The sequence below is a fragment of the Peromyscus californicus genome, unplaced genomic scaffold, assembly GCF_007827085.1.
Source record: "Peromyscus californicus insignis strain IS unplaced genomic scaffold, ASM782708v3 Scaffold_7__1_contigs__length_154581171, whole genome shotgun sequence".
Lineage (NCBI taxonomy): Eukaryota > Metazoa > Chordata > Mammalia > Rodentia > Cricetidae > Peromyscus > Peromyscus californicus.
Genome location: NW_026294595.1, coordinates 42,918,532 through 42,940,321, shown reverse-complemented (window position 1 = coordinate 42,940,321; position 21,790 = coordinate 42,918,532). Strand labels below are relative to the sequence as shown.

General features: G+C 37.0%; 1 protein-coding gene across 4 annotated transcripts in view; it reads right to left on the bottom strand.

Annotated features, from left to right (window-relative positions):
* The window catches only part of Scn2a (sodium voltage-gated channel alpha subunit 2), a 139,361-nt gene that overhangs the window by 22,945 nt on the left and 94,626 nt on the right, over positions 1-21,790 (bottom strand). For all 4 annotated transcript variants that reach the window (XM_052725825.1, XM_052725823.1, XM_052725827.1 and 1 more), the window contains exons 17-19: positions 13,051-13,530; positions 3,341-3,461; positions 1,040-1,194 (exon numbers count right to left, since the gene is read on the bottom strand). In XM_052725825.1, the coding sequence (XP_052581785.1) occupies positions 1,040-1,194; positions 3,341-3,461; positions 13,051-13,530 (756 nt within the window). The remainder of the gene's footprint in view (positions 1-1,039; positions 1,195-3,340; positions 3,462-13,050; positions 13,531-21,790) is intronic.

Genomic DNA, 21,790 nt, shown 5'->3' with positions numbered 1-21,790 from the left:
TTCTTTTTAGAGAAGGAGGTCATCTAGATTTATGAGGGGCTCAGCACAAGGGCTTTGGAGCTTAGAATGGAGCTCAAGCTGGAAGCCCCGAGAAGCCAGCTCCTGTGTGAGCAAGTGCATGTGTTTTGGTGAGCTGTGACTGAGTGTACCAGGGAGCCAAGGGCTCTTACAGGAAACTCACAGGCTGGTGAGGACTCAGATACTCTCCTAACTGAGCAGATGGCAGGATGCAGGACTCAGTCAAAGCAGAAGTGGGCTTAAGGTCCCCCAGAAGCAAGGAAGCCATCCTTCTAATGAAAACTTACTCACAAACAATTTCAGTGAATTGAAAGTAAAGGAAATGCAACTCCTGTCACACCACAAAATGGGAAAATGGGTCACCCCATTTTGTAATATTAGTGAATATTTGATTAAATTATTCATCCTATTCCATGAAGTCAGATGCAAACTAGGTTTGTAATGCTTTTAGAAATTAAGTAAGCCTGGTCACCATTCACTGTGGCTGGCAGGTGAATTGGTGTGAACCAGTCAGGTGACTTGCTCCAGCAAGGGGCGTCTATTAAGCAGCCTGCACTTCAGCTGGCAACCCCACATCGTATCTGCATAGCTAGCCCTTCTGAAGAAGTGCCATTGATCTTTCCCTTTGCCAGAAGGTGCACTGCATGGACACTCTAAAATCTATTTCCTAAATAAGAAACCGATTGCGTTTACATTGTATTGTACATCTAAAATTCAGTAGGCACTGGAAAGTATAGTAATGGACTTGAGAATACAAGAATAAAATTCACTATCAAAAATAAAGAAAAGGATCTGCCCCTGGTAACTAAAAGTCAGAGAGATTCTTTCTGAGATATTATGGGAGCACACGCTGACTGAGTGTAGTCCTTTCTGGCTCCTCCAGCTAGAGCAGTAGACTGCTCTCGAGGGCCCTTCCCTCCACATCTTTCACTTTTCCCAACAGTTGTTCTACAGATGGGTAAAGTGAGGTTCAACGGAGGGAGAAGGAAACCGATGAAGGGGCGGGCCCTGCATCACCTACCAGAGCACCGCTGCTGAGCAGGATCATGAAGACGATGAAGGTCTCAAACCAGTTGTGCTCCACGATCTTGTAGCATGTCTTCCTCAGGTTCCACCAGAGCTTGCCTTTGCCTTCTTCTATGCTTATCTGACAACACTTGAATTTTCTCACACAGTCTAAAAGACATGAGAGCGTATGAAAGAAAGGCCATCAGTTACTCTTCGTGCATCACTGTGAAGGTGGGACACGCACCTACGTTATTACTTCACAGTGCATTAGAAAACAACTTTATTTTAAAGATAGCTTCTGCTTACAGAAATCAAAACCAACAGTCTAGCCTTTTGATGATTTCTTAGATGATCATTTATTTTTATGTGCATGTAACTGTATTATAATATACCATAAAACACTCAAATGCAGAAAAACATAAAGCAAAACTCCAGCTTATCTTTCTATTTTGCCTTTGTCCTATGAGTCAATCCTATTACTCTGTATAAAAGTTACATATATTTGAATTTTGATTAGTTCTCTTCATAGCTTAATAGAACTTCTCCATCTAACCATAAGGTTTGTGAAAGATGCTATTATGTTTCTCTCCATAAGAGTATGGGAATTTATATAAATGTTCACTATTATTAAATAATTGGGATGCTTTGTTTCTGATCATTATCAACCACAATGCAATAAGCATCTATGTGTAATTTGTGAGGTACTCAGTAAAAGGCTTTTCAACAAATATTTATTGAAGAGATATTGTATGCAAAGAATTGTACTTGGAAAATCATAATAAAATTATAGTATGTAAAACAGTCTTACCCTCGGGGAATGTACATTGTAGTGAGAGTGATTTTTCAACAAGTATTACAGTCACAAAAACAATTATCATAAAGTCTTATTAAAGTCTTATCAATAAACTTTAATTTCTGAATTTTATGGAATAAAATGGATTTGGGGCTATATCTTAGGAGCTATATAAAAGTCCTATTGATAACATGAAGTTATAAGAACCAATTAAGAAATCCAAACAAAAATTAGGGAGGGGAAAGACTGATCATCATGCCCAAACTTTAGCAGTCAAGCTCAGGTGAGTGACTTAGAGTTGAGGGCTTCATATGGTTTCCTATGCAGCACTGTTGTTACATGATACAACTGACCCTCATCAGAAATGATGTAATTTTAGCTTTCTTTAGAGAATCCTTTTGAGAGTACTCTGATGATGCCAATTGCCCCATATGAAAGTATGTAGTATATTTCAGCTTTCCTATACCTTTCACCTTTGTTGAAAAAAAATCACAAAAAATATTTGACCTTGATTGATACAGGAAACTATTACTCAAGGTCAGACTGAAATGTGTATTTATCAATTAGTACACTATATTATGGCCACTTAGGAAATGTCAGATTATTTCCTTACTCATTTTAGTTACTTGTCTTTTCCTTTTCTTTTTGACAACTTTACCAGTTATGCATTTGGTTTAGCTATCTCTCTTGTTGGCTGATTTAGAAGGCCAGAAGAGTCAATTGTGCATGCTGGTTGGGTTCTTTTGTCAACACAAGCGCAGGTCATCTGAGAAGAGAGAACCTCAACTGAGAAGATGCCTCCATCTGATTGATGTGTATGCAAACCTGTGGGGCATTTTCTTGTTAGCTAATTTAGAAGGCCAGAAGAGTCAATTGTGCGTGCTGGTTGGATTATTTTGTCAACACAAGCGCAGGTCATCTGAGAAGAGAGAACCTCAACTGAGAAGATGCCTCCATCTGATTGATGTATATGCAAATCTGTGGGGCATTTTCTTGATTAATGATTGACATGAGAGTGCCTAGTTCACTGGGGTGCAGCCACCTTTTGGCCAATGTCATGTGTTGTTTAAGAAAGCAGGAAAAGCAAACTTGTAAGCCACATTTCTCCGTGGCCTCTGCTTCAGTCCTTGCCTCTAGGTTTCTGTCTTGACTTCCTGTCCTGACTTCCTTCATGGTGGACTGTGACATAGAAATGTAAGCCCAATTAATAAACCTTTTCCTCTCCACTTTGCTTTTGGTCAGAGGGTTTTATCACAGCAACATAAAACAAACTAATACACCAACAGCATGTTGCAGAGGTGATCAATACCTTCAAAAGCAAAAGAATTTAATTACATCATTTAAGCCTATAGTCAGAAAAATTGTCCTTGTTTTGAGATTTAAAACAAAGCAAATAAATGAATAGTTGGTAGATAAACAGGCATGGGTAATTAGAGGCAGTAGATAGAGAGATGTAGACAGGTCACAGGAAAGATGGATAGACAAGAGAAGGCTACTGACACCACCCCACTGCTTGCTTACCTTCTGTGAAACAGGCTTCTGGCTCAAGGGATTCTTCTGGTTCAGCCTCTGGCTGCTCTCCCTCTGCTGGAGCACCTATATCAACTGTACTGCCTTCAGATGAACTAGTTGCATTCAATTTCTGAAAACCAATCCCACAGGAAAGCTTTTAAACATGTTCTCTAATCCAAACAAAGACTCCTAAGTCGTGCCCCACCCCTAGTCTTCTGTATGCATTCTCTTGATCTGTAATTTAAGAATAACTTAAACATAATGCCAATCTGCTTGGGGAGAGGTGGGGGTCACAAGATTAGATACAGCACTGTAGAATTTTTTTTTTCTTAGACACAGTGCCACTTAAATAACTTTTGTTTAAGTATCTATGAGGTTTCTGAAATAGAATTCTACAGAAAGCTTATGCAAACTGCCAGCCATATGGTCACTGGGATTTTGCTTTTGCAAATTCATTTGTAAATGGTATAGCTTGTTTTATTCTAAAATTGTGACCCGTCCAACAAAAGCCGCACAAGTGTATTTTCATGTCAAATGTAGAAAAGGTTGGGTCAAATGCACATAAACAGCAACAATCTAAATTTTTCCACTTTTCATTGACATGAAAACATAGACTACTGGTTATTATTAAAGACATTCTATAACTTTCTATTTTGGAAAAGAGCAGCACATTGTTAGCTATACAGCAAGAGCAGGTATCTCGCATTCTCTTTGGCCAATGCACTCCTGGGTTTCATTGTGCATTTGGAAACTACCTGTTACTTTGGCACTCTTGCCTGTCCTCTTAGAAATGGCAGAAATGGGTCATGGTGTGTCATTTTGTTTCCTTTGGCTTAAATCAAAATCATCCAAAGGAAACTACAGAGGAAAGAAGATGTCTTAAATATTGACATGCATATACTTTATCCAGGTCAGTCTATCCACGGGACCAGCATAAAGGATGGGGTCCCAGTCTTAAAACCTGTTCTTAAGATGCCACAGGCATGGTGCAGGGCCAGGTGTGAGTGCCACGCTGAACCAGAGTAGTTTAGGCCACAGCATTCTCGAACCTGTTACAATGTTATAACTATTAGTGCATAACATTAGGAGGCGGCTGAGCTCAAAGAGCTCCTTTACCGAGAGGATGAGGGAAGCACATGGTAAGATGAACACTGACATGGAACACTGGATTCAAATAGTTGCTGGAGTTTCTACCGGAAAGATCCTACTCACACTTTGGATAAGAATTATATGGATCCTTTCCTAATGAGATGATTCTCTTACAGCATGAAAATAATTTTATTTTTATGAAGTGTGGACTCAGCATGTTTTGAGTTCATATGAAGAAAGTATTATGTACCTATATGAGAAATTGAAATGTCTTAACTACTTTAACAACATCAATAATAGATGTATAAATGTTATATACTCCTGTTTCCTAAGAATTAGTTTTGTAATTACTTTAAAATTTGTCTAAATATTGTTAAAGGCTATAAGTTGATTTTTTTCCTCATTGAACATTTTATGATATTAGGCAGATAATAATGTCTTTGCCATTAAAATTTGAATATATTTTGTTCTTTGGTGAAACACCAAAATAAAATTTATTACAAGTATTCCAAGTTTTGGGGCCTTTTCTAATTTTACATCCTTTCTTTTAGATTTGACTCTTTCTTATGTAAGTATACTTGGATTTGCAGTCATGTAATTGACCCCTAAAACATTCTCACATCTCTTGCAGAGATCATGCAACATCAAGTTGTTGTACTACCTTAGAGGCCAGAAGATACAGGCTTTGTCGTTTATAGGATTTTGAAATGCAGTACAGGTAACCAGACAAACCGAAGTTCAGTCACATCTGATTTAACTATACACAGTAAGAATGGAAAATATTCCTTTTAAAAAAGAGGATAACATCGGAAGTGCAGGATGGAACTCCTAATAAAAAACTGCGGGTCCCTCTTTGTATCATGTGCTCAGGCTGGCACTGGTCAATGGCTATATCAGCATATTCCTCAGTGTGATGGTTGATCTGATGGCTTACTTGGTAGATTCACATAGGAGACAAATCTTTGAGCTTATCTGTGATAGAATTCCCTGACCAAATTAACTGAGGTGAGAAGATTCACCCCAAATGTGGACAGCAACATCCCATGGGCTGCTGGGGTATAATTAAATAAAAGGAGAAGGCAAGCTGAGAGCCAGCCATCATTGTTTTCTGTGTTGTGACTGTGGATTCTATGTGACCAGTTGCCTCATACTCTGACCACTGTGCCTTCCTTCCTGTGATGGACTGTATCCTCAAACTGCGAGCAGAGGTATTCCCATACTTGAGTTGCTTTTGTGAGTATTTTATCACAACAATAGGAAAATTGACTAATACAATCAATACTAAGTATGTAATACATTCTCAATAAATATTATTTAGAAATGAATGGATGGATGGATGTATAAATAAAGGGCTTCATAACAGAGTGAAGTCTGGTACTGTATTCGGAGTAGTCACCACACAAAATGTCATAGGAAATCTTGATTCAAAATCTTCAGAAGTTTCCCTGCAACACCAGATATCACTCCTTTTATCACGTATCTGGGTTGTCGATATTTTAAAAGATGTCATGAAGACCAGTATCACCAATATTGATTCAGGTTTTCACTATTTTGCAACCATTGCGCTTCCTCCCTTACATGAGTCCTTCCAGTTCCCAATTTCTTCCATTCCACCATTTCCCTAACTTGGGTGTTCTGGACACTTCATAACTTTTTTTGATTTATTCATTCAATTTCACCTTTCATGAAAGACAGGCTAAAGTATTTCAGAGTAAGAGAAACTGAAGTCTTCTCAACATAATTGTAAGACATTTAAGGGCATGAACAGTACCCTAAGCCCTATGGATGGGGCAACAAAAATGTAATTCAGCCCTCAGAGCTTACTCTGAAGTCCCAATTTAATCTTCAATGAATGAACAAATCACCAAGCCAATCACTTGATTTCAATACCTTGTTGAAATTAAAAACAATATTAGAGAAACTCAATTTGCTCTATTCAGAGTTCATCATGTCTCAATGTAAACAAGAATTCTCTTGATGTGTTTTTCTGTTCTTTTGAAAACTGTTTACAGGCTTTATCTGTGGATAATATATCCAAGGCACTTCTGTGTTTTCTCTTCTTCAAACCATAGTGAAATAGAATATACACAACTCCTTTTCATTATAATACGGCTTCTTAGTACCAATAAAGAAGTAACAGCAGATTTTTTTCAATGAACTTCAACACTGAGGTTATTACTTTTACACAAACTGCAGCTTAAGGTGTATTTTGTGTTTCTGGAATATGTACCTCACTAGATTTAAGGCTTGGGGGCAGAAGACTATGTTTTTGTCATTATCATATCACCTATCACCTTGCACCTATCACCAGTTCTTGCCGTTAGTGAATGTTTCTTGTGTCAATGAAGGAGTGACCTGCAGCCTATTTATGGACTTCAGCCTCTAAGTACTTCCTGTCTGATTCTTCCAGGTTCAAAGGAATATAATTAATCAAAGAGTATCAAGATTACTTGAACATTCATGGATGTTAAAATGATGACCAACAATTCTTAAAGTTGGGAGTGTGCTCTGAAAATCAGGCTGCCAAGAATTCATTCATAATTAAGAAGAGTCTATGAGGTCAGTTATAAGGAAAATTACTACTGAATCTGTTGTTTTAGATTTAGTTCCCTTCTTCCTACAGTAAGTATGTAGATTTACTGTTCCACAGTGAATGGAACCCTTCAAGGAGCAGCTACATCTCCCCTTCCCCAAAGTGCAATAACAGTGTCTTCCACATGGGTTGGTGTGTGTACTTATGCTTGTGGTGTTTAATTTACTACAGCAAAGACCATGCTGCACATTGAGGCATCACACTGCTATCCAGTGGGCTTACTCACCTTGTCAATGTCAGAGTTAATGAGTGGCTATGCCCTACACTTTCTGTATTCTATTCTTCTACAATGTTCTAGGAAATTTCTCTGATGATTCACCAGTAAATTCAACCTTAGTGAATTTGAAACATTTAGTAGACCGGATATATGACTCAACATTATAGATTCAAGATAAGTGTTAATGATACTGCTGACTTATATGAATCATAACTAAGAACCTTAGTGTCAATTCCAATCATAGTCATAATTCCTGTGTGTGTTACTGTAGAATGAGGAAAACATACATTGGAATATCTTACGAATAAAAACCTTATCATAAATTATACTGGAGATGTACAACAAAAATGATGATTAATATAATTCCTCATCTCAATTCAATCATTTTGTTGTATACTAGTTAAATGCCATCATGTTAATAAACTATGTTGCTTAAAATGTATTAAAAAATCCACAAAATGAAATGAATTAAGAACATAAAAATCATAAGCTTCAGATTGGTTCCTAGTTATGATGAACCTGACCACAGTGCATATTTGCCTCTTTGAGCTGTCAAGTGTATAGCATTATAAGTGACTGTTGGAGCTTATGTTCTCTCTTTCTTTTAGTTTTTCAAGACAGGGTTTCTCTGTGTAGCCTTGACTGTCTAGGAACTCCCTCTGTAGACCAGGCTGGCCTCAAACTCACAGAGATTCGCCTGTCTTTGCCTCCTGAGTGCTGGGTTTAAAGGCATGCACCACCACTGCCCAGCTGGAGTTTATGTTCTTAGGTAAAACGTTTCCATTACAGGCTGTCAGGTAGTGTCCCAATCTGGGCATCACACACTGCCAAGTGCTACAAAGAAAGCAAAATGTAAGTGGGCTATTCATAGACACACTTTAGTGAGTTTTCTACTTCCCTCTGGTAATATTGAAATATTTAAATTTCCTTATTACTACCCATACCTAACTTACCGGGAAATAAGTGGGTAGAATAATACTGTTAGAGGAGATTTTGCCTAGTTAAATTTGAACAAAATTGGGTGCAATACAAGATTGGAATAATAGATTATATAAGAACAGTCATAGAAGGCTGCTATATAAACCAGCAGTAATCATAGTCACTTAGAAATATGAAACATATTTGCATAAAAACTACATTTTATATACTCTTTATATCTATGATGTTAAGAGACTTCTTGTTATTCAGTAGTTATTCCAAATTCTATAAACTAAGCAGAAAAGAATCATGTTTCACTAAATGATCTAATAAGTACCAAATTGCACTATTTCATGTTTCGGGGGTGTATATGTGTGCTGTACGTACAGGTCATGTGGGCATGTGCCTAAGTATATGTTGGTGCATGTATATGTGTGTGTGTGTGTGTGTGTGTGTGTGTGTGTGTGTGTGTGTGTGTGTGTGCATGTAAAGGCCAGAGGTTGATATTGTGTGTTTCTCCATTGCTCTCTACCTTAGGTTTTTTTTTTTTTTGGTTTTTCGAGACAGGGTTTCTCTGTGTAGCTTTGCGCCTCTCCTGGAACTCACTTGGTAGCCCAGGCTGGCCTCGAACTCACAGAGATCCGCCTGGCTCTGCCTCCCGAGTGCTGGGATTAAAGGCGTGCGCCACCACCGCCCGGCTACCTTAGGTTTTGAATCAGAGTCTCTTACTGAACCTGGAACTCAGTGATTTGGAGAGACTGACTAGGTAGAAAACCCCAGGTATCCCCTTGTCTCTGTCTCTCCCCAGTGCTAGGGCTACAGACACTCACTGCTGTACCTGGCTTACACATGCACTCTGGAGATCCAAATTCAAATCCCTGTTCCTGCACAGCAGGCATTTCACCAGCTACTACTCAGCTCAAGATCCTACTATTTCATCTTTTAATTTTAAAGATTATATTTTCAACATCAAAAATAAATTATTATTGAACTGCAGTGTGTCAAACTAATAACCCTCCAGAAAGCCAATGAAAATAAATAATTTTAAAAATAATTAAGTTATGATTGGAGAAAAGTCTAGAAAATTATATTTCACATTAAGTTTCTCATGTGAACATTTGTTTGTTACCATGAAGCTAAGATATATATATATATATATATTTGGTTTTTCGAGACAGGGTTTCTCTGTGTAGCTTTGTGCCTTTCCTGGAACTCACTCTGTAGCCCAGACTGGCCTCGAACTCACAGAGATCTGCCTGGCTCTGCCTCCCGAGTGCTGGGATTAAAGGTGTGTGCCACCACCACCCGGCTGAAGCTAAGATATTTTTAAATGTAATTAGTAAGCGTTGTCCAAAATTTTGAGAATAAAATATGTTCTAACTTAATAGTAACAGTAAAACACTAGGATTTCAAAAAGTGTTTACTTCAAATGTAGATTAAATCAAGTATTCCAGCGTGTACTGTTTTGCTCTTAAAGAATGGTGAGTGTTTAGACCTGGATCCTGTAGCTAGCATACACTGAAAGAGCGCCAGTTGATTTTACAGGGAAAATGTTAACATACAACATTGGAGGGCATGGTCTGATTTGGTGATGGGCTTACAGTCATAGTGACACATTAAAACACTAAAAAGAAAAAGCTGTTATTACCTTTACAATCAGAAAGTTGACTAACCCAAAATATCATGTTCATTATGGTGATTTAACCAAAAAACCATTTCATTATTTATGATGGATATTTTATTATAAACTTTAAATCATACGAAACAGACTTTAAATTTAGTGGAGTTGCAAAAACAAAACAAAACAAAACAAAAAAACCAAAACTTATATCGTGATGGACTACCCTGAGCAGATTACCAATGTGTCTGGCCCATTTTGGTCTGATATTAAAGATATGTAGAAGGTTTTTGTTGTTTTTTGCTTTATTATTACCCCACTGAGAATCTTTCCCATGAGGACTACTCATTTTATGGCAAAAATCTTGAGTTATTTTCCGTTGGTATCATCCCTACCAATGCTTGCTCAGATCTAATCCACATACTTTTGACTCCTTCATGCCGTTCATGTTGGAATTTAGCATGTTCTTTTAGGGATTGAACCATATTTCCAAAAAAAGACTGTAAAAGACTTTTTAAAAAGAATTAAAAATTCTAAGAATCAATTCTCTTTTGATCTGTTAATATATTGCCTTGATACTTTAGAAGGTTGTATACCTGATTATTATTTCTCTCAGTGCCTTTCCCTAAAGAAAGTGGAAAGTAGACTATTCAGAGACTAAAGGAACTAACCTTGGCTCTTTATAAGAAACTAGAAAAAGCAAATCATTACCTTAAAGATAATAAAAAATAACATATAATTGGGGAGGAATCTGTATCTTAGATATTTTACACACTGGTCTTCTGACAGAAACAGGGGTATTGGCAACTGAATTTTCTTCCAAAGCATTAAAGAATGTTTTAATAGTGTTATGGGATTTTCTCCCTTTCAAAAAAATCTCAGCATGATTTTATTATGAGTTATTTTACAGTTTTAATGTGACTAATTCTAAGTGATAAAGTTTCTTATTAACATTTCTACAAAATGTTACAAAATGATGAAACCGGAAGAAACAATTTGGTTTAAATATCTGTGCACAGAATTGTGAATTAATATTAGACAGTGAAAAGTTAAATAAAAAGAGATCACAGAACAGTTACACACTATGTGGGGGTTCTCTCATTAATAAATAAGCAAACAGAGACAAGTGTTGACTGTGATTATCCTATGGAGGTGCTGTGGAGCATGACGCACCTGAACTATGCCACGGACTAAGCTTGACAGGTGCTGTGGAGAAGGGGTCAGGGAGGAGAAAGTTGCAATGGGTAAAGGGGTGAGGACGATCTCTTTTCTGAATAAGCACATCATATAAAGATAGGTAGAAGTCAATCTTTCTCTTTTGGGGGGTTTTTATTTTGATGTATGAGTACATTTCTTTTCTTTTCTTTTCTTTCATTCTAGGAATTTTAAGAGTAAACATTAACAGAATCTCTAAGGGAATCATTCTAAATGCAAAAGGCTTTTGGTCAATTGCTAAATAAAGCATTGCCCTTTTCCCAAAAATGAAGTGGATGAAAATTATACCCTTGCTGCTGGCAGCAAAATGCAAACACTTCCATTCATTTACATTATTATCACATTGAAAGTCTGTTGGGAAGTTTTCATGAGGGTGAGGGATTGCTTTAACTTGCACATTACCCTTCAGACACTGAGCAAAATATTATCAACATAGCACACTTACTGGGGATGTATTTTAAAAGTAGTAGAAGAAAACAAATACAAAAGCAAAGAGGCAGAGGACAGAAAGCTTTCCTTCAGTGGTTTTTTTTTTTTTTTTTGTAAGAGAGTACCTACAGTCCTCTTCCAGGCCACTAGCATGTTCCAAACTTGTGACATTAAGTGGAAGCTACAAACTCTGCAAAGGCATGCACTGTCACTTTTAAATGAGTATACTTTCTATTAAAATCTACATAAAGAAATTAGCAGCTAAATTAATTTTCCTTAAAACAAAAGAAAGAAGTTGGGATTGTCAGCCTTGCCTGACCATGCTTTATACAACCCAACCTAGGAAGAGCTGTGCATGTTCTATTGCACTGCCAATGGATGGGCAAGGGACATAGCTGAGTCACATGCAGGCCAGTCAAGTCATGTAGACACTGATTATATTTATATATGCACAACTTGCTTTGGTAACCTGGGTAAAAGTGGTGGCTTGAGCCTCTGGATGCTTAAAAAACACCAGAGCAGCATTCTTGACGGCTCCAGCTTGGTCTCACGCCTGTGAGAAGTAAGAATGGTCAGAAGTGAAGGTCACCGTATTACACCACTAAATTTCTCTTTGAAAGGTTATCATTCAAGCACGGATTCAACATTATTCCAAAAGTTAAAAAGAGAAACAGGCACTCACAAGTCATAGCGGGAATTGCATTAAACATAGTCAAAATAGCAGGAGAGTTAAAGCCTACAGGATTAGGGCTTGGGTTTTAAATGATATATTCGAGGTAGTCCAGAAAGCTGATAAAGAATCAAGCTAATTTGGGGAAAATGAGAAAGAGCACTTAATTCAAACATCTTTACACCCTCTGAGTCCATCTAGTTATCTACCCTTCAAAAAGTTGTTTGACACTGCAAAATAGACAGTACCTCACTTTTTCCCCTTTGACTCAAGGGTTAAAAACAAAACACAACAAAGCATTCACTAATATTCACAATTATCTCAAAATCAAAGACTGTATTATGAAGACACTGAGTCAGTAAGTTCAGAATTTGTGTTCAATAACATATGGAGACTTTCTCTTTGTAAGCAGGCTGAGCACACTCAATTGGGTTAGATACAATTCCCTATCACAAACTTCTCTTCCTTAAAAAAAATTTCTACTTTAGCAAACACAAAACTAATACTATCAAGCTAAGATCCAAGTCAGCTTTAGCATGAGCTAATAGAGCTCGGAAAACTAGACACTATTCTTTTATAAAGTATTTCATTGCAGGCAAGAATCCAAGATGAGAATAAGAACCATGTTGCCATTAGTTATCTTTTAGTACATACTAAAACCATTATTGTGGTGAATTATAAGGAAGAAAGTATACACAGTGAGGCAGTATCCTAAATCTAAACTTATTTTTAAAATGGTTAGAAAAATTCACATAAATATTGTGAGTTTGGAAAGTGACTATTTGAAAAATTAAATCACGATTTGCCTAGCCAGTATAATCTAACATTCATTTGTCAATCATCTTTACAATATGAATGTTACAGTAGATATTTCCTATTTTCTTATAGGGAAGCAACATATAATATAAACTAATAGTGTTAAAGCCACAGAAGTACATACCAAAATATCCCTTTATTTTAATATTCCTACCTCTTTGCTTTCCTCCATATCTGATTCGCTGCTGAACTCTTCCGTATTTAAGTTTTCAAAGTCAGACTCTCCAACGGCAATGGGCACAGTTACAGTGAGGCTGGGGTTGTTTATGAACGACATGTAATCACTCTCATCTACCACATACTTCTCCACACTGCTGCCTATGCCACTGGTTGTCCCGTTTCCGTCTTTGAGATAATTGAGGTCTTTGCCTATTTCTATGGTCGTGTGGTTGGAGATACAGCTGTCTTTCTTGTTATTCAGATCTTCCAAGGGTTTGATTTCATCCAAAGCTTTCTGCTTTCTGACAAAGGCTTTCTCAATGAATTCACGTATTTTCCTTTTAACAAAATCAATTCCCCTTTGCATCCTTCCCACTGCGATCTGGAGGTTGTTCATTTCGTTATCGTCATCTGTGGCAGCAAGGTTGTCAGAGCTGAAAGAGCTGAGGAGCAAGGCCAGGAAGAGGTTCAGAACCTAGAAGAGAGTGGAGGAAGAGCGATCAGACAGCCTGCTTGCCTTGCTTCAGCTGAAAGCCGTGGAATTCTCTTCGTACATCCCATTAAGGATGGTGTCTCCAGAAACACAGCAAAGAAAAAACAAACCAACACCTGGCTGATAGCAAATACTCCTCACACTCTTTATTTCAGGTTCATTTCAAAATCACTAGCTACCATCGAATGACACTTCTATACTAACTTTACATCCAGAAGAATCTAGACAGAAAGAATCTCTGCAAAAAAAGACATGCTATTTTGTACACTTGTTATTTTGAACATATAATGTATATTTCTTAGGACAGTGAATATTTATTGTAATTTTATTCCTAGAACCAACTAGAACTCCTATACACTTAAATGTAATATGGCTTCTTTATTTAGCATTGCCAGATTTTTCACTTTGGTAACTTGAAAAATTCAAGAAAAATATATTGATTATTAGACTGACAACCTTAATTTTGTTTAAACAAAACTTTGTAGTAGCTGTGTTTATGTAACAGAAACGAAATAAAGACGTGGTTGCTATATGATAATCATGTTGTTAATATTGAATTAAAAATTAAGTTTGCAGTATCACCATCTCTAAGTGTGTAGATCAGACAGGTAAAATCTGTAGACCAGGCAGGGAAATTAGGAATCAAGCATTGTTGGGACCATAACTGTCTTAATTTTTTTCCTCAGGGTTTAAGTGACACAGTCCTTGATTATTCAAACACAGAATCAAAATAAAATACAGCAGAGACCAAATGAAAAAGTTATTAGTACAAAAGTAGACCCTGGGGAGATTTTAGCTAAAATTCCAGTGAAAATGACAGTGACATGTGTAAGGTAAGAGCCAGTGAGGATGAAGGTAATGTCTATACTGACCATCTGTCAGTCTCCTTGCCATGGCTCCTCACAGTCATATTAAGACCTACCTTCCCTCTTCTTCAGAAATTTATTAATACACTTGTGTTTTACACTGACTCACTTGAATTTTTTACTTGGCTGAAAAAATAGATAAAATAAGAAAAAATAGATTTAAACACTCAATTTGAGTCTTTGTCTGTAAGAACATTGAATTAACAGTTTTTGGGTTTACTAATGTAAAGGCCTTGTCTATCATGAAAGAATTTTATCTATATCAATGAATCCTCCCATACAATGTACAATATTAGACTTTATTTTCTTATTTTATTTTAATTTTGATCAACATACAATGTTGACATATATTGTAGATTAATACTATAATACTTTAATATGTCTGTTCATTATACAATGATCAAGTAAGGGTGATTAGCCCATCTGTCACCTTAAATATTCATTATTTCTCTTTGGTGAGAACGTTTTAATTCCTCTTTTCTAGCTATTTTTGAGCATATAATGCATTGGGTTTTGCCTATTATCATTGCCTACTGTACAATAGAACACCAGTGTGGGTTCCACAACTTTGCTGGCAAATGACTACTGTGTTAGGCTCCTAAGTATGCACCAGAGTGGGGTCACAGCAGAGCCCACTCCCGATAACAATAACAGTAAAGGGACTTTTTGCTGAGTTCCTAGTAAATGTGTTGGCCCGAGCATTTTATGAGGTTCATATGATTTATTTCTCATAGCCATTCTGCAGAGCAGGGATTGTTGCCACTATTTTGTAGATGAGAAAACAGAGATTTCTTTACCTTAAGTATTTGTGGAAGATCATAGTTGATGAGTACATTAAAAAGGTACATCATTGTATTGACTATCCAACTTGCATATTTTTCATTATTAAGTTTCATTATTTACATGAAGAAAATAGAATTCCCTATTTGCTCATTGATAATTTTTTTTTGCGAATTCCTGCTATATTTATAGTCAGTATGAAAAAATTGCTACTACTTTTCTAGATGTTTCCATGTTCTATTACAAATTGACAAGTTAATTGAATGTTATCCCATTGCCAGAGAAATAGTCACTCATTATGTAAATTTTCTATTCCATAAATTCAGTGAACTTACCCTTTCCCTAGTTTTAAAAATATAATACTTTTGTTAAGCTTTCATGATCTCATACAATATATTTTGGTCATTTTTATTCCCTACTTTCCCCATAACAACTCCTAGATACTCCCATACCTCCCCATCCTCCATCCCTTGTTCCAATAACCCGCAAATTCAATTTGTATTGCCCAAATATTCATGGGTACATGACTGTTTGCTAAAGCATGGTCAATCTATCAAGCACCATACCCTTAAAGAAAACTACCTCTCCTTTCCCCATATAGAATTTTTTCTCAAAGCATTCATTCTGCATTTGGTGGTGTGAGGCAAATCATTTTATTACAAATATCATAGTCATATTAGCTCCACAAATTTCTTTAATTAAATAATTTTTATTATGATGATGTGTATGATGTTGTGTATGGGGGTACATGCCATGGCGTGCATATCGAGGTCACAGGACAACATTGCAGAATTGGTTCCTTCCACTATAAGTTCCAGGGAAGAAATTTGGGCCTTATGACAAGTACTTCTACCAACTTAGTCATCTTGCCAGCCCAAGTTCCACACACTTCTTTCTATAACAGAGGAAAACATCTTTTAGAGCTGAGGTGCTGAATAAAACTTAAGTTTCTATCCTCTATTCAACACTGGTTTTATCAATAGGCACTGTATCAACCTTAGTTTCTGCACATGTAAATAAATACAGTTTCTCAAGTGCCCTGCTTATAAGGTTGTTGTAAGGATTCAAAGAAAGAATCAATGACAAATAATCATGGCAGACCCTTGAGAAGGGTTAACTGCTGTCTTTGGTATCATTATCCAACATGGCCTCAAAGCATCATCTTCCTCCTGGTCTTCTCTTTCTAGAAAGATAAGTTGACATTTTCATCTAAACCTCTTTTGTAACCAACTGACCTTGTTTACTGTGCCGATAGTGACTTAAGGAACAGTTTAGCAAGCTTTCTCAGAGACAGCTGGAAATTTTAAATACTCTTTCCCTTCAGACAAATGGGAAGATTGTCAACTCACTAAAAGAAATCAACTCATTAGCATGTTCCGTGAAGTTGTCTCAGAGAAGGAAGGTACTATAACTACTTCCTTTAGGGTACCAGATGAAAAATAATACATGTATTAATACTTTTCTCCTTTCTGATTCCCAACCTGTGAGAGGAACCCAAAGCCTTCACATCCCTTAAATATGCTATTGCTCCACTACTGAAGAAACAGTATCCAAGAATGGTTTGGAAAAAGGCTAGCTTGGGGATAGGCTGTCTGCAGCCCCATTTTCCAATTGCATATGGGCTAGCCCTGACAGAGATTACTCAGAGCTACTGTGATGGAAACCTACAGAGCAGTTCAAATGCACTGAGAAGTCATGCCAGCTTGCCATGGAAAGCTCTTCCATCTTTCTAGCAAACGTGGAAAGAAAAATTTGCAGAAGCTAGTGCATGAAGCTCAGTCATACTCAACCAAGGGTATAATGAAAATCTTTTCTTAATAGTGGTAATTTTTAGTCCAAGCACTTAGAAGGCAGAGGCAGGCAGATCTTTGAGTTTGAGGCTAGCTTGGTCTACAGAACAAGTTCCAGCACAGCCGGGGCTACACAGAGAAACCCTGTCTCATATATATATGGTAAAATTGATGGTCATATTACTTTAGCTATGGCATAAATATATTTGGGATATCTCCAAAGAACTTTTTAACTGGCAATAAAAGAGAGGCTCATGCACATGCACACATACTCACCACCCCCACACACATATACACAATTAAAAATAAAACAAATTTATCGGAGATAGCTTCTGAGTTAGGGATGTGGACTTGTGTCCACTTCTCCTCTCATCACTCCGATGGAGTCTGACTGGGTACAAAAACCACACTTAAAGATAGGCCCCATGTCCAACAGCCAACACCTAATAAACTTAATGGTATTTTGGGAGGATTTTTGTCTCATAACACTTTGGGATTTTTTTTTCCTTTTGCTTGTTTATTATGGTTTCTGAGTTTTTGGTTTTGTTTTTTTTTAAATGGGTTTTCTCTCTGTGTGAATATAATGTCAGTGTTTTTGTGTTTCTTGTGCTTTTTCTTTGTTTTTTTTTTCTGCTTTTGTTTATTCTGGTCTGTTCTTACTGTATCTTATTTTATTTTGTTATTACCATTACTTTTATGATGCCTGTTTTCTAAGAAGAGATAGAAAAGATGTTTTTTTCAGGTAGGAGGGAAATAGGGAGGATCTGGGAGAAGTCCGGGGAGGGGAAACTGCTGTGGGATGTTCTGTATGTTAAATGTGTTGCTCTGATTGGTTAATAAATACAACACTGATTGGCCATAGGTGGGACAAGGAGAGAAGAGAATTCTGGGAAGTGGAAGGCCGAGTCAGGGAGATGCTGCCAGCTGCCTCCATGAGTACCAACATGTAAGATACTGGTAAGCCACAAGCCATGTGGCAAGGTATAGATTTATAGAAATGGGTTAATTTAAGATAGAAGAACTAGATAACAAGGAGCCTGCCATGGCCATACAGTTTGTAAGCAGTATAAGTCTGTGTGTTGGGTCTAAGTGGCTGCAGAACTGGTGGGTGAGAGAGATTTGTCCTGACCATGGGCCAGGCAGGACTGGAGAAAACTCCACCTACAAATGGCGCTCAATGGCTCGAGTTTCCACCTAAAACCTGAGAAAGACGATTCTGGGACGGAACTAAAACAGCTTCCTAGTTGTCTCTCTCAAGTTAGCCACAGCCTGCATGCTTGAGCTACTGTATGGCGAGTTTGTGGCATGTATACTTGACCTGCAGTATGGCGGGAATGAGGTGTCTGCAAGCACCACATTACTCTGCTGTGTGGTGGATTTAGCCTTTGCTAGTACAAAAAAAAAAAAAAAAAAAAAAAAAAAAAAGGAGGTTTCTGGGCTACACGATACTTTGATAGAACTGCTTCTGATAGTTGATGGTACACATGGCTCCAGACCCAGAGCTGGCAGTAAACTATACCACCACCATGTTGGGAAGCTAAGGTGGGTGGAGCCAGCAGCCACAGTGCCGTTTTAGTCTTAGAAATGCTGCAGTTTAAAGCAATAGGTTCACAATAAGACAGATTCAAATGGAACAAGACTTTAAACGGTTTACATTATGTATAAAAATGTACGTAGGCTTCAAAGAGAGAGAAAAAGAAATATATACAGTTATCTAAAGAAAAAGATAGTTTTTAAAAATAAAGTCTTTAAAGAGACAATAAAGGTAGTATAAAAAATAAGCCATGTAAAGATGGATATTACACAGAGAATCTGGATTGTGTTGTCTTTGGGATTTTTAACTGTAGAAAAACATTTGATCATAAAAGCTGTTGAGTTAAACCAAAATGTATATTTTAAAGATACCTTGACTTCAAAATTTGGATCTAAGGATATGTTACTTTGGAAAGGAGGCTCTGCTTTTGTTTCCACAGAAAGCCAGAGGCTATGGATTTGTTCCAGATTAAGATACATCAGGTTTGACCAGCCAAGACTGCCTGAAAGGTCTCTGATGACACCATGGCCCAGATTATCCAACATCCAAAATGGTTTCAAGGCAACTGGCTCAGACGATACACCCTCACAGACTACTCCATAATCCTAAAATTTTCTTTGTGTCCTCATAAGATACAGCACCCCCTCCAGCAGGAAGTAGTAAGAGAAGCTATGCCCAAATTGCCCAATATACCAAGCTGTCTTTGGAGATGGAATTGGTTCACTCCTTCTCTAAACCCAAGTATATTAAAAAAAAATGTTGAAAGATTCTTGTGTCCCATATCAGAAGAGCCCTCTGGTGTGGGATAGAGAAAAAACAATATTTTTTTTTTTAAAACAGGTTGAATATAAATGCAATCTCTTTCTAAAGAAGAAAAGGGGATAATGATATGGATATAATAGGATTAAAGGGTAGATTAATGAACCTACTTTTAAAGAACAATTTGTTTAAAATGTTTGGATTTGGACATGCTATGGATTTTAGTTTATTGATACAAGTTTAAACTTAATTTTGTTATACTGTATATATATTTCTATTCCCATTTGAGGTATTATGTTTATGTAACTCATTTAAATTGTAATGGATAATTAAGAAATACAAATTAATAATTAGTCTTCTATGATAGTCAAACTTATAGTCATGTTGTTTTCTAGGTATACATAGATATAATTCAATTAGGTAGGTAATCTTCAAACACTTCAATGCCTACAGAATATGGCATTTAAAATGTTTTAAAAATTTAGACTTTCTGGATAGTGAGGCATGTCTGCTCCTGACAGCACTGATTTACTTCAGAGAGGAGGATGGGCATCGAAGACACTCCATATGGAGTTTATCTTTGTCTTGGCAAAAATAGCCATTTGGGCAAGAAACTGTTCTTGCCTGGACTGCTTGACCGACTGGACATGCAGGACCCATGGGAAGGTGACCACTGAACTTTGCTTGGCAAAATGGTCCTTCAGATTCCTGCTTTGCAGAGGAAACTGCCAGACATTCTACAGGACAGAGAGAAAAATGACTGAGAGACTCTAGGCCTGTGGGCTGAAGACAGATGCCCCAACTTTACAAAGGAACATTAGGCGACTGTTCAGGCTGCCAGCTGTCTCTGTCTACTCTTGCAAGACTCCCAAAAGTTGCTTATGTCCTTCTCCCATGTCTCAGGTAATATTATATCCTTCTGAGGTCTTTGGTGTAGTTGAAGCTAGATAGTTGCAATTTTCCTTAGTTATGATAAAAGATAAGTTAGATATGAAACTTTAGACTCACAAATATAAGATAGATAGGATATGTTCTTTAATTTTGCCAAATACAAATAGACTAGATATTATAAATAGACTAGATATTGTAACTGTAATTCTTGCTTGATAATTGTTTTGTTATATGTAATTTTACTATGTGAAAGTTAAAACCTTCCTTTTTGAAAAAAAGAAAAGGGGAAGTGCTGTGGGATGTTCTGTATGTTAAATGTGTTGCTCTGATTGGTTAATAAATACAACACTGATTGGCTAGTTGTCAGATAGGAAGTATAGGTGGGACAAGGAGAGAAGAGAATTCTGGGAAGTGGAAGGCTGAGTCAGGGAGATGCTGCCAGCTGCCTCCATGAGTACCAACATGTAAGATACTGGTAAGCCACGAGCCATGTGGCAAGGTATAGATTTATAGAAATGGGTTAATTTAAGATAGAAGAACTAGATAACAAGGAGCCTGCCATGGCCATACAGTTTGTAAGCAGTATAAGTCTCTGTGTGTTTACTCGGTTGGGTCTAAGCGGCTGCAGAACTGGTGGGTGAGAGAGATTTGTCCTGACCATGGGCCAGGCACGACTGGAGAAAACTCCAGCTACAGGAAACAGTAATTAGAATATACTGTATGAAAAAATGTATTTTCTTTTTTTACATATACATCTAATTTTCTCTTTTCTTTTTTATTTTTCTTTTTATTTATTTATTTATTTTTTTATTTTTTGAGACAGGGTTTCTCTATGTAGCTTTGGTGTCTTTCCTGGAACTCATTCTGTAGACCAGGCTGGCTTCAAACTCACGGATATCCACCTGCCTCTGCCTCCCGAGTGCTGGGATTAAAGGCGTGCACCACCACCGCCCGGCCCTAAATTTTTCTTTTATTGGAAATAGCTTTTTATTTATTTTTTAAAGATTAATAAAATAAAATAAAACAAAACAAACAAACCAGAATAAGACACAACATACGAACAGAAGAAAAAGAACCAAAGAAAGAACATAAGAAACACATAGATGCAGAGTCACATAAAAACTCAAAACTAGGAGCTGTAATACATTTGTTTTCAATTAAAAAATAAAATAAAAAATCCTATAAAAAAGAAAGGAGGGCCTTTTAGGTTTTTATCTTGAAAGTATTACATTTCGATCTTTAAATCCAGGATAGAAATAACTATTTCATATTAACAATGCACTATTTTAGTTAAATGTTTTCATGACAATCTATATTAACACTAAATGTCATCTGTACCATAGTTTTTGATAGTTTCTGAAATTCTCTCTAGACTTGAACTCCTGAGCTTGCAAGACGGCTCAGGGAATAAAGGTGCTTGCCACCCAGTCTGACAATCTGAGTTCTGTTCCCAAGACCCACATGGCATAAGGAAAGAACCAACTCCCACCTGCCGTCCTCTGGCCTCCACATACACATCATGTCTCATGTTCACCCACATGTACACTCAAACACACACGTACACGCACACTACACTAAATAAGTAAATAAATGATTGAATAAACAAATAAAATGGAATACAA